At 45.8% G+C, this 13,491-nt stretch overlaps 1 protein-coding gene across 5 annotated transcripts in view; it reads left to right on the top strand.

Moving 5' to 3' along the window:
• The window catches only part of DPYD (dihydropyrimidine dehydrogenase), a 685,692-nt gene that overhangs the window by 652,903 nt on the left and 19,298 nt on the right, over positions 1-13,491 (top strand). For all 5 annotated transcript variants that reach the window (XM_090050053.1, XM_090050052.1, XM_090050055.1 and 2 more), the window contains one exon: positions 5,967-6,110. In XM_090050053.1, the coding sequence (XP_089906179.1) occupies positions 5,967-6,110 (144 nt within the window). The remainder of the gene's footprint in view (positions 1-5,966; positions 6,111-13,491) is intronic.

Raw genomic sequence — 13,491 nt, 5'->3', positions numbered from 1 at the left:
CTGCCCGTCCATCCCTGCGGTCTCAGTGAGTTGATGTTGTCAACCCGAATCACCTCTCTCCAGTCTTGCCCGCCATGACTTGATCTTACCACAGTGGTGGGGATTGACTATCGCAGCTCCTCATTCCGGGATCCACGGGATGTTGGTCTTCTGTGAGGCTCCTCCTCCCCTCTACCTCACCCTTACACCACACCTTGATGGATCTTGATGGTTGTTGGCCCCGTCCCTCTGATCGTTGGGGCCTGGGACCCTCTGCCCGGTCGGCTTTAGTAATTCAGCTAGCTCTTCCCCACCTACCAGCTGCTTGCTCTGACCCAGCTACTCCCCGTCAGTGCTATACAGCTCACCTCCCCTCCAACAGTGGGTAACAGAACAAAACACAAATTAAACCACTGGCAGTAACACCAGATCCTAAGGGCCGTCCGTTGCCCCTTCTATGACTGTACCTATCTCCCACTCTGTTGGCCCAGTTGCCGGCTCTTAAGCCTCAACCAGCCTAATCTTGGCCTGGGGTCAGCCTACTGTGTTCCTGGTGGGTCCCCTTGACACGTCTCCCCCATAGCTCTGCTTCAGGACCACCTGCATCCTTTGTAATCCCATCTGGTTGGGTGACCTGGAGCCTGTCACCTCTTCGTATCTTCTGAGGGCTCCTCCAGGTCTCAGAGTTCCCCCACCCTTCTCAGCCTCCGCACCTTGACCTTGCTTCCTCATCTCCATCCTTGCTGATGTTGATGGTCTTCTCCTGCGGGATCCTGCTCTCACCACCGGGGCTGCCAGCTGCAAGCCCCCACACTCCTTTGCTCCGAAGGGACTTGGAGAGTGCTTCTTTCTCCAGTGCTCCACTTCCTCTCTCCCCCTTGTGGCTGCTTTCCACTGCTTTTAAAGCCCCCAACTGGCTCCTCCTGCCATGGCTCTCAGCTGGCCATAATTTTGTAAATACACGGCTAACGTGCCGCTTGGGTCCCGCCACCACTTCTGGTTTCGCTGCACTGCTCCCTGAAAGTAAGAACTTTTCTATTTGTTTTTCTTTCCTTCCTTTTTCCTTTTTGCCCTGTTCCTGCTCCCCGGGTTCCTCCCAGCCTCCCTGGGATTTTCCCCTCGGCTGCTCCCTGGGACAGATGTACTCACGGTTGTTTTCACCCTTGCAAAGATTTATTTAAGGATATTCACAGAGGCAGGCAATAGAACAGAGCAGAGAGGATAGTCACCTCACATTGGCCTTCAGTGGCAGCTGCCACCCCACATCGTTTCCCTTGCCCCACAGTGTCCCGATCCCGGGGGTGCGATAGCCTGCGCCGGGGCTCCACGCAAGTTGGAACTCTTGCCAGAGCTGAGGAACCCCTCGTAACTTAAGAATGTACAGCTTATATAGTCTGGAGTAAACATCCTTATCTCGAGCTAAGAATTTGGTTATCTCCAGCAAGCAATTTGGGGATGAGTCGTGATCCAACACACCTGGTGTTTACCACATTCGAGTGTATTACAACTTTCTGCTATCTAGGTTCATGGTTCGGTCACGCTTACAGAGCAGGAGGCTACGTGCCGCTTCACCGGCCTACTTTGGAATCAGTGTGCAGAACTCTTGCTATTAACAAAACTCTTACTATTACACCAGGGAAATGCCAATTTATCACAGCTGCGATCCACTCCATGCATGTCCCTGTGACTGGTGCTGGTTCCACAGGGAACTGCAGAGCAGGGTACCAGCACCTGCCACAGACACAAATGGGAAGCAGACCATGATCCTGCCCCAGGCCTCAGCCCTGCACTGTCACCACCTCATTATCCTGGGCCCAGCCCTCCCCCCCATGCTGCTTCTGGACACCACTCCATGCCCACCTGTGGCCCCATCCCATCCACCTAGCCAAGTGCACCCTGCCTGCAGGGGTCCTTGTCCAGTCTCCATGGAGACCCCACCCACCCACTCAATCCAGCACCCCTAGTGGTGGGTGTGGAGTAGACTGGACCAGGGTGCCTGGTCAGCAGGGCCAGGGGTCAGTAGTGGCGGGGCACACACCTACTCCCAGGAGGTAGTGGGGAGATAGGTCAGGCTATTCCCAGCAGCACCTGTGTGCCCAGGGTGCCAGGACTGGCCACATGGCACGGCCTGGGGCTGTCCCCCGCATCTGAGCCAGGTGGGACCAAGGGACCCACTTCAGGCCAGATGGAATCACTTGGTGAGCCAGATCCTGCCCACGGGCTGTATTTTATCCACCCTTGGCCTAGGGCCTTTTAGATTTACTGACAGCTACATACTGATTCCATAGAAGAAGGGTTCTCTGTCTGAGCTTTAGAGCCTATTGTTTAGAAGGGAATTACGCAAATTTTTCCTTCTTCGATATTATTTGTTCACAATGCTTCCTTTTTACACAGGCCTTATATCATTTTAGTATGTGATACTGCTCTTCTTACTGCTGCTTGAAACATTTCTTACAAATTTGTTGTGAGACATTCTTTGAACCTTTTATTCTCTAGGAATGGGAATCCTTTGTGTACAACTTATGTAAAGAAAAGGAATTTGATTTGCCTTTAATCTGCTTCTTTGAGGATTTCACAGATTTTACACTGTTCTGCCCATCTTCTCTTGCCTCCCTCTGTAAGATTCTTTTGCTCTGAAGCCATTCTCAATATGGTCATGATATGAATTCTGGAGCTTTTATATTTGCAATGTAAATAGTATGGATCCTTAAGAGAGCCCTTGATTCTAGCACATCTGGGAACTGAGAAGGTTCTAGTGGAAGAAAAAACAAACGTGTATCCTGCTGCCAGTTAGCAGGACTAGAATGCCAAAAAAAATCTAACAATTAAGAGGGCTCCACCCTTTCTTGTAATAAGAAGCTGAAGCCCTAAGGTTGGATATCCTGTATGATGATGATTACTGGTGATTAATTTTTACTTAAGAAAATCAGCAGAGGAGCAGAATAATCATTGTTTAAAAAATAAAGGGTTTAAATATATATATATTCAGAGCATGGTACTTGTTACTTTATCAGAGACTGGAATACTTTTTTTCCAATTAATGTTCAAAATTCATATTGTCATTGTCCCTTTAAAACTAATTATGATGGCATTGTTTCCAGTTGGACATACTTGACATACTGATATTGTTAGAATGAATTAATACTAAAGATAACAATGTAGGCTATTTATCCCCTGTGACTACATGTTCGCTATTGCAGTATAATTGCACTTAGACTAGGCTCTGTATTCTGTTTATTCACTTGATTTACATGCTTTCAGATAATGAAAAACTAGTTTTCCTGGGGCACATTCTGCCTCAAAAATATAAGTCCATGTTTTCAGCCATTTTTAATTCACAGCAGTACTTGCTAGGTCAGAGATCACAATGACCTTGGTAAACTACAATTTCTCAGACCTCCATCACTTAGACAAATGGGCCTTTTTCTGTCAGTAAGAGGCCGTTTAGGAATCTTTTGAAACTCAAACTAGCAATTTTATGTTCTTGACTGAGAAGCAGTGTTTTGGAATTCAGCACTATCTTCCACTTGCATTTATCTAATTATGCTCAGAAAGGAAAAGTTCTAGAAAAGAGTGAGGACTGTGAACAGAGGTAGAAATATGAAATTAAAATGTGGTAGTGTTCACTTGATACTTGCTAGTATTAGTCTGAATAGACCCACTTTTATTGCAAAACCTATGCATACATATGCTTTAAAAAGTCCATAGATACGTCCTTTAATGGTAAAACTCACAGTTATGAAGTAAGGTTATGAAACAAAGCTGTCGCAGGGCACTTCTGCGCCCCGCTCCTAATAAGGTTCCAACTTGGGAGGGGGAGATGTGTAGCAGGCACTAGGGTGCTCGCTATTGGTGATGGTAATAAGGGCCCAGCTGCCAATCTTCAGGGCAGCACAGGTGAGGGTTGCTGGGGCAACCAATTTGGACAGCTGGCCAGAAGGGGGCAGGGCCTGGCCTTTGTAAGCAGTCAGGCTGAGGCCAGAACGCACTCCCCTCTGGCAGCCTGAGCAGCAGGAACTCTGCTGCAGAACAGAACAAGGCAGAGCAGCCTGACCGCCCGAGCGTCTGCATGATGGTACAGGGTGGAGAGAACTCTGACAGGGAGGTATGAAGGAGAGCCAGGGTGGCAAAGGGTTTACGTTATAACCAGGAGGCTTATTTTGTGTTGCAGCCGGTTGGCTTATGGCTTTGTATTTTCCGTTTGGTTGTGTGTGTAATGCCGGAGGATCGGGAGAGGCTGTAGGGGTTGGAGGAGGCCTCAGGGGAGCTCCACAGTAGTGGTGGAGTTTCCTGGCACCGCAGAGAGCGCTGCATTTTGGGGTGTCCCAACCCCAGCCCCAGCAGGGCAATTATCGGGATGAGCCCAGTGGGCGTAAGACCCAGGAAAGGGGTCTGGGGCCAGGTAAGGCTGAGGCCGCCTGCTCCCCAAGCGCGGGAGGCGCGAGCAAGGCCCCGGTGCGGGCGGGGAGCGCGGGAGGCGCGAGCAAGGCCCCGGTGCGGGCGGGGAGCGCGGGAGGCGCGAGCAAGGCCCCGGTGCGGGCGGGGAGTGCAGGAGGCATGAGCAAGGCCCTGGTTGGGGGGGCCAGAGAGTGAGATAGACCCCGGTGTGGACGGGAGCGCGAGTAGAGCCCTGGGGAGGGCGTGCAAGCGAGAGGCCCCGTGAGGGTACAACGTTCAGGGGGGCACTGCCCCATTCCCACAAAAAGGGTCTTAAGGGCCAGGTCAGGCTGAGGCTGCCTGAGTCCAATCGTGAGAAGCCCGAGTAGGGTGTAAGACCCATGAGGAGGGTCAGGGGGCCAGGCACGGCTATGGCCACCTGAGCCCCGACCGCAGGAAGCGTGGGAGACGAAGCCCCAGTGCGGGCGACGTGAGCACAGGGAATACGAAACAGGCCCCTGTGGGGGTGAGCATGCGGGCAAGCATACGACTAGAGCCCGGTGAGGGCAAGCACAAGATTAGAGACGCCCGGTGAGGGCAAGCCTATCAAGAAGCCCCAGAAGGGGGTGAGCTTATTAAGGATCCCCAGAAGGGGCGAGTCTATTGGGAAGCCCCCTGTAGAGGGTATGTACAGTAAGAGGCCCCTGGAGAGGGCGCATACATCGAGAGGCCCCGGTGGGGCCAAGCACAGGAATTGGGAGCCCGGTGAGGGCGAGCATCCGAGTAGACGCCCGGTGAGGGCAAGCGTACGAGTAGACGCCCGGTGAGGGTGAGCACGGGAGTAAGGAGCCCAGTGAGGGTGAACATACGAGTAGAGGCCTCGGACAGGGCCTCTAAGGAAAGAGCATAGACGAGATAACGTCCAGAAAAACTGAGAGGCTTGGGGCATGGTATTGGGGGTGGAAGGAGCCACGCGATGCCCATAGGGTAGGGGGGCACCAGAATCTATTCCTATAGAGCAGGGACCAGAAGGGTGAGAGCACCGGGTCCAAGGGGTTGTGTAAAGGCAGCCTCCCATTAATATTATACAACCATCAAAGTTGTGGCGGGCGAGAACAAGGGTGCTGAACGGGCAACTTGGCACGGTAGGGGCGCCAGGAGAGATCACGGCTGCTCCTGGGTCCATGTCCCGTGACAAAAGCTTTGAACCATAAACAATGGTAGGGCTTCTTCAAGCAAACTGATATTGATTAAGTTTTAAGTTACACGATAGCTTTCCATGCCCTGTAAAAACAAAGCTGGAATTTGTGCTTGGTATTTATTTGTGGGTAAGTATACTACCAGAAGATAGGAGATGGTTGAATACTGTTCTGAAATTCAGCTATTTTCTTCCTACTTAGTATTCTGATTTTTAATATTGAAAGTATTTCTTGAAGTCAGATCCTGAGGTTCTTACTAAGTTTTATATTGACTTTGTCATTGATTTCAATGGGAGTTTTCCTGAATAACAAGTGAGCAAACACTCAGCAAAGAGTTACGATGTGGGTATTTGTTAATACCCATTTCTATGCTTTATAAACTCATGATCGTGTTTCTGGTTCTTACTTCAGAAACTGCCCAGTTTTGGACCATACCTGGAACAGCGCAAAAAGATAATAGCAGAGAACAAGGTTAAACTGAAGCAACAGAACGTGACTGTTTTACTGCCTAAGAAAAAGCATTTTGTTCCCAAGAAACCCATTCCATCAGTCAAGGTAAGAAAAATACAGAAATATAAGTGATCAGCCACCACACAGCTTATGCAAATATTCATTCTCACAAGTTTGAATTGGTTATTACCACTTTAAAGCTTATTAGACATGTCAAAAAGTAAGCAACCCTATATACATGCTTCAGCTTTCAAGCAAAGCATGCAGTAAAAGATTTGTGTTTAATACACAGAAGTATATGTTCCTCTCTTTAATGGCACTTTTCAAAATCCGGTGGTAGGTGGGCAACAGAATAATAATTGTGTATGTGGGATTGGGTAGCATTCTAAAAAATAAAGTGAAAGTAAAAATGTTCAAACTTTTCCATTAATTCTGAATGCTTCAGTTTTTGGATGCTCAACTGACAGACCTAGGGCTTGCTTTTTTGGAGGTGCTATGTGAATGCTTCCCTCATATGACTTTCATGGAAGTCATTCATGGTCAGCAGGTGTGAAAATCAAGTCTTAGATTTTCCGTTAGATCTCAAACTGGAAAATATTGGCCTAAATAACTTATCAAAAGCTATGAAATAAAACTTTGAACTCTTTGGCCTCCTCTATCACAGCCTGATCCAAGTTTTACTTCACCAGACCCTTCAGTACTATTATAATAATGCAACATCCAGTACTTCTAGACAAGAAATTATTGAAAGGTTTGTAGTGTTCAGACATGAGTGCTCAGAAGAAAGGTAAAAGAGCCCAACCAAAGAATTTATGTAAATGCAGCCTCCCTTTCTGACACAAAGCAAAAAATGACTTTTGCTGAATTGGACCCACCCTCCTGATCATATATGAAGGATTCATACTGTTTCCATAGAGCTCCTGAAAGTGTCACTGAGCACCAAACCCCACTCTGTTCTGCCGGGGCCAACTCAGGTATGAGGTGTTGAAGCTCCCCCAGGGCAACCGCCTTGGCTGATCTTAAGCTCTCTGTGAGAGCAGCAGTGTGGGGCACTCTCAGCATAGCTTTACCACCTTATTTCCATATGCAGAAGTAGGAGCAGGTGGACAAGGCATGCTTCTTGGCGATGCTCTTAAGAGTGCAGCGAAAGTGGTTTTAGACATATCCAGTAAATACACGTCAGCGGCCTGTTACCGGCACATGCCAGAGCTATGGCTGTAGGCCAGAATTCTCTGCACCCTAGAGCAGCCATCTGCCTGCATTCATTCTTTTGCTGCAGATTCCCAATTTCTCTGCAGCAGAGAAGCACAGATGTAGCGGAGCAGTAGGCACCCCACTGGAGGGGAGTGCTAAGGGGACTTGACAGTGCAGCACAGCTGTATGCCACCAATCCCCCATGCCAGATTGGACCTTCACAGGCTGGGTTGGACCATTTCATGAGCCATATCTGGCCCATGGACTGTAGACTGCCAACCTCAACCTTAGAAGAATCTTAGGAGAAGTTGAAATACCATGCGAATTGCATCTAGATATATCATGCTCCATAGAACTTTCTCAACATAAGATGGTCAGATTTGAAATACCATGTGAACAGTAGGTTGATAAAGTTTTACAGCTATGGAGAGGGAGAGAAAAGAAATATACTTTTGCAGAGTTGGCTGATACATGTAACTTTTTGAGTTAGCTGACACAGCTGGAAGACAAATCAAGGATGATTCTGAGTGTTTCTGCAGCTTGAGTTGAAAAGTTTTCACAGCTCTATGACCTCCGCTTCCTTTTTGGTTTGATTATTTTGGTTTACATCATGCTGATAGTGCAAGCAGCTTTTATTCTCAAGTGCTGGGTTTCTTTCCCTTATGTATATGAAAAGTACCAGTGAATAGTTATATATTTTTTAAAATAGTTGAACATAAGCTTTATAGTTTTATTCTCCTTGCAGAGAAGAGTATTGATGTAATGAAAACAAAAACAAAACAAAAAAGCCCCACAAGTGCATTTTCAATGAGGTAGCTTGCTGCTACAGGAAAAAAAGAGCCCTAAAACTCACAAAAAGTAAATAAACCAAATTGAAAAGAGAAAATAAAGAGAGAAAGGATGGACATAAAAGAAGAAAGGGGAAAAAGAGGGAAAAGTTTAGAAGTGTGAACAAAAAACTCTGGAGGATGTTGAAGGACAAATATTAAAAAATTAACAATAATGAACAAAAGGTCAGTGTAGTACGGGAAATGGGTTGAGAGGCTGTACTATACAACAGGCCAAGATCTGAAATCCTTAACCAGGTAAAGCACTGACTGGATTCAAGACTAAAGCCAGTCCTCTTTTTAAAAATATGTCTGCATTGACAATCCAAAACAAAACTAGTATTTTCTACATTCTCACATGTGTATGTTCACTAAGTGGCTCCTGGATGGGGTGTGGGACTTACAGGTATAGAATCAGAAAGAAGAGAGTTAAAGGATGTGAAGCAATATGCTGGACCATGTAATTTATGAGATCTAATTCCTGGATACAAATGAAGCAAGAACTAGTAGATTGAGGGAAGGTAATAAACTCAAGAGAAAGAAAAATGAATCCTATAAATGGAAAACTACTTTTAAAGACTTTAGATATATTTACATAATTTCCGTAGAGAGGTCATCAGCCAAAGAAACAAGTATAGTGCTTTTTCTGTACATAGTTTAGATTGAAAAAGTTCCAAGCAATTAGAAGAAAATAAGTAGCACCAAAATTGATTCACTATAACTTTCTCAGTGACTATCTCCCAAAAGGGAATGTTTCAAACAGGCCAAAACTAATGACAGTAATGGCAAGAAGATGTGCTATGATGAGCATCAACATTCAGGTTTTTAGGCAATTTGCTCTCCCAAAGAAAGATATTGATAGATCTTGCCACCGATAAATTCAGTCTCTGTCCAGTGGATTTTACAGAGAAAGCTTAACAAGTAGATTCAGAACAGCCACCACAGACTGAATACAACTCAAGAAAGAAAGGAACTCTTTAGCCCTTTTCTGATCCAGCACTCCCTTCAAAAGCAAACGGTATGTCTACACCACTTGACCACAGATGGATGTGCCTGATCATGTTCCCACCCATTGACTCGTTTTCTCACTCACATGTGCAAACCCATGACTGCAGTAAGAAAGCTATTCCAAAGTGTGAGAGAGAGAAGGAGCCAGCAGGCTCCAAGGCTCCCCGGCTAAGCAGAGGGTCAGCAGCCCCAGGCCCGCAGCCCCAAGGAGCCCGGCAGAAATTCCCCTTACCCAGGTGTGTTGGAAAGGGAGGGGCCGATATTTCCCTGCCAGTATAAAGAAGAGGCCGGGACCAGAAAGCGGCAGCAACGCAGAACCGGAAAGAGGAAGAGCAGGCGCAGGCGCAGGCGCAGGCGCAGGCCGGCGCACGCTGCAGGGAACGCTGAAAGCGAGGTTGAGCGCTGGTGGGAGCCTCTGGCAGAGAGCAAAACCCCAGTTACTGCCCCCTGCCGGCGTAGAACTCTTTGTTTACCTGCCGGGAGCTGGCTGAGCCCAGCGGGAGAAGGTTACCGTAATAACCCTAATAGAGAGGCACTATTGACTTTGGTGTACCGCAGTCCCTGTAATAGGGGTACAGTCCAACAGTGAACTTAAGCGGTTAAAAAGGAATCTTGTCAAGCCCTACAAAGGGGCTCTCGGAGAGCCAACAAAGGGGTGCTTGACCCCTCGAAGGTCAAGTTTGAGTTGGAGGGTGGCTGCAGACAGCTGGAGCAGCTGCACAGACCAGAAGAGTCATCTCGGTTGTCATGTTTGCTTTGACCTTTCTTTTGTTGATTATCCGGGAGAAACTAAGGCTACGTGGCCAGACCAGCCAGCTAGCCACCACCCAGTGGAACGGGCGAGGGAGTAGGGGTGGTGGAGCCCTCAGAAACTCAGGACCTTGTGAGACGCCAGGGAGACTCATAATTGGACTACACGTGAAGGCATCTGAACCAACTCCATTAATATCAAGTCATGGCAGGCGAAGCGTACACATGTGAGACCCCAATTATAGCTGATGACACCCTAGGCAAGTGGCAGGCACCATCTGTTAGGTCTAAAGGGGACAGTGATCCCCAACACAAAGCAGCTGCCCTCAAGCACGCTAGAGACAGAAGTCTTAAGAGCAGCCCAGAGGTTCTGGGGACAGCCTTGGAGGGGCTGTGTTGTCAGGTTTGGTATGCAGGAGCATGTAGATGTATTGTGGTCAAGAAAGTCTCTTCCTGAACAAGCTGGGGGCAAAGTATAGACATACCCACAGAGACTCACAGACCTGAGCAGTTGTATCTGAACACTATTCATACTGAGAATGAATAGAACCTAGGTGCACCAAGTTGCTCCTTCTCAGAATAGTTCTTGTTAGTTGATGCCAGTGGTTCTCAACCTTTTTAGACTCCAGGCATCTCTCCAAAACTTTTCACAATTTAGCAGCACCCCATTAAAAAACTACTGTAAATGTATTCTCTATATTATAATATAAACAATCGAATTCTATTATTGTGTTCACAGTTGATTGCATCACTACAGTTATATTCATCCCACCGCCACTGCTACCACAGGCAGCTGGAACTGCCCCACATGCATCCTGTGAAGCCAGACTGGGTGGTGGCTGTGGCAGGAACACATGCTCTTGCTGCAGCCCTTCCTGGTCCAAACCTGCACACTGTCCCAGAAACACAGGCACAAGGGGCAGGTGTAACTGTGCCACACACCTGTTTTCAGGGGCACATCACATCAGAGCCAAACTGAGAAGAATCTGCAGCAGAAAGACATGCATGCTTGCATAATGCAATACAGTCAGGCACACCTTTCAGCTGCAGCTTCTTCCCAGTTCAGCCCTGACGTGATTCCTGAGAACAGAGGCCTGCAGGGCAATTTCACCATGTGGTGGTGGCATTGGTGCTGGTGACAGAGCATCCATGGCTGGTTCTTGTAGCAACCCAGATGAGAACCAGTGGCTTAGGTTTCGCTGATGCCATGGGCAGAGGGATAGGGTTTGCTTTGTTTCTTTCAAGCTGGAGTATTACAATACACTCTACTTAGAACTGCATTGGAGAACCATTTAAAAGCTTTAGCTAATGCTCATTGTAGATACTTAACTTTGAAGGGTGTTAGGTCTACACACTTACAATTCCTCTTCTTTAGGATTAATAGTCCCCATTTCATTATCCAATAGCTGATCTGAATGTGTGGCATTCCTTTTTATTCTTTCCTGTAGACTATACTTTAATATTCAGTCCCTGTTGATTTGTGCTTTTGCACCTTGTCTCACTTATAGCTTTAATATCAAAATTCCCCCAGTGTGTGTATATGTTCTGGCTTTTCTACTTCCAGTGTCACACTTGCATGCAGGTACCACAGAAACACCTCTGCATTCCCTGAGTTAGAGCTGTATTACTTTATTTTTATCCCTGCAGCATTTTTGTAGTTTTGTCATAACTCCATTCTTTTTCCTTGAGGACTTACATTATCATTTCAGTGTTTAATAATATTTCCTGTCCATCCAACCATCTATTTTAGCTTGTTCCCTTCCTTCTCCATTGGCCTCTCTGTTCAGTAGTTTAAACCCTCTGACACAGCTTTGCTTATCCTCTTGAGTAGGAGAGGACATTATGCCTCATCTGTTGTAAAAATAATCTTGGTACTCCATAAACCGAAATCACTCATTTAACCTATTTTTCATCCACACATCTACGCTCATTATCCATAATATTTACCTCATCATGATGACAAACTGTTAAGTCTTTTCGGGAAATGTAGATGTGATTATATGATTTTTGCTTTATAGTGATTTTGTATTCTTCAGCTGTGGTTTATAGGACTTTGAGTTTATTTTTCCACATGCTTTTTTCAAGCCATATCACACTAGTGATTTCTATGCATTTCTCATCTTGTTCCTTATGACCCTTTCCCTGTGTGAGCACCTCAGAAGTACTGTCCTTTGATATCACAATCTAAGTAAGTCTGAGTTAGATTAATAAGTGATGGGAGATCATCTAAATTGAGGTGGCCAACCTATGGCATGGCTGCCACAAGTGGCATGGGCAGCCTCTACGTGTGGCATAAGGTAGTCCCGAGGGAGCAGGAAGCACAGTGGCAGATAGGGCAGGGAGCAGAAAGAAGAGCAGTGGATCAAGAAGGAAACACAGGAAAGGGGGTAGAAATAAGAGCAACAGATGGGACAGGGAGCAGAAAGCAGAGAGGTCAGGGGAAGGGGATTTGAGGGGTATGTGGGGAAGGTCAGTTAATTAATTTGTGGCACACCTGCCAAAAAGGCTGGTTCCCCTGCTTTAGATCCACACGGGGTACTGCTGAAAGTGGTGTGATGCGCTAATTACATTCTTTCTTCTCTGTTGGTATTGAAGTAGTGGCACAAATGCACTGATTTTAGATTAGTCAAGTTTAGAGCAGAACTCAAGGACTTTCCAGTTAACTTGCAAAACCAGAAGAAGAAGCATTGAGATGGCAGATGTTATTTAGTATTGGCAAAAGTAAGATTATACACATCAAAAGGAATAATTTAAATATACATGCCAAGTTGTATATTCCAAATTACCCAATTCTAGTAATATAAGTAGCAAAATAAAAATAATATTTTACTCAACAAACCTGATGGCCATTTTATATGTAGACTGTAAAAGAATCAAAGGAACTCACAGAAGTCTCCTTATTAGAGAGTACAGGGAACAGTTAAAGAGAATAAGGACAATGTAGTTAGGCTAAATGATTCCTTTGCATCAGTCTTCAGCAGAAAGGATGCCAGAGAGACAGACACCTTTCCCGGACCTAATTTTTCCTGGTAATAAAAGTAGAGCACTGTCAGAGCTAGCAGTATCAAAAGAACAAATGATGGAACAAAGTAAGCGATTAAAGAATAAAATGCCTAACCTGCAAACAATAATATGTTCATTAAGAGCAATTACTAACTGAAAGACTTACGAACTGCAAATGTTTGGCCTGGTTTAAAATGGAGAGTAGACATGCCCTGATATTTACAGGTCTGTAAATCTTACTTTGGTAAAGCAGGTAAGATAGCTGAAATGCTAGCTAAACCTCAGAATCTAAAAACAAAATAGATGAATATATGGCACACAGGTCAGTATGAAATAGGCAGATTTTGCCAACCTACCATTCTTCCCCTGTTCAAGAACACTTAAAAGTATGCTAAACAACACCTCTCCAAAACAGTAAGCTAGGGTGTTAATCTTTTGCCATTCTGAAAACTGATCTTTTTTTTTCCACACTTTATTTTCCCACTGCACAGTCTCTTAGTATCCATAATAGGTTCTTATAAGATACTTTTTAAAGGTTTTCTGAAAGTCGAAATGTGTTTTAACAAGTGGTTCTCTTTTAGTTATTACTTTATAGGTGTGTATAAAGAATTCTGTTTTTACCTTAATCTAACTCTCATCATTTTTCCACATTAAATAATCAAAATTTTTATGCTGTATCCCCCTACCCTCTACTGCTGCCAACT

Source organism: Crocodylus siamensis, chromosome 5, assembly GCF_052110815.1.
Source record: "Crocodylus siamensis isolate JL-2025a chromosome 5, ASM5211081v1, whole genome shotgun sequence".
NCBI classification, from domain to species: domain Eukaryota; kingdom Metazoa; phylum Chordata; order Crocodylia; family Crocodylidae; genus Crocodylus; species Crocodylus siamensis.
The sequence above is the reverse complement of the archived record's forward strand: the minus strand, read 5'-3'. Positions and strand labels throughout refer to the sequence as shown.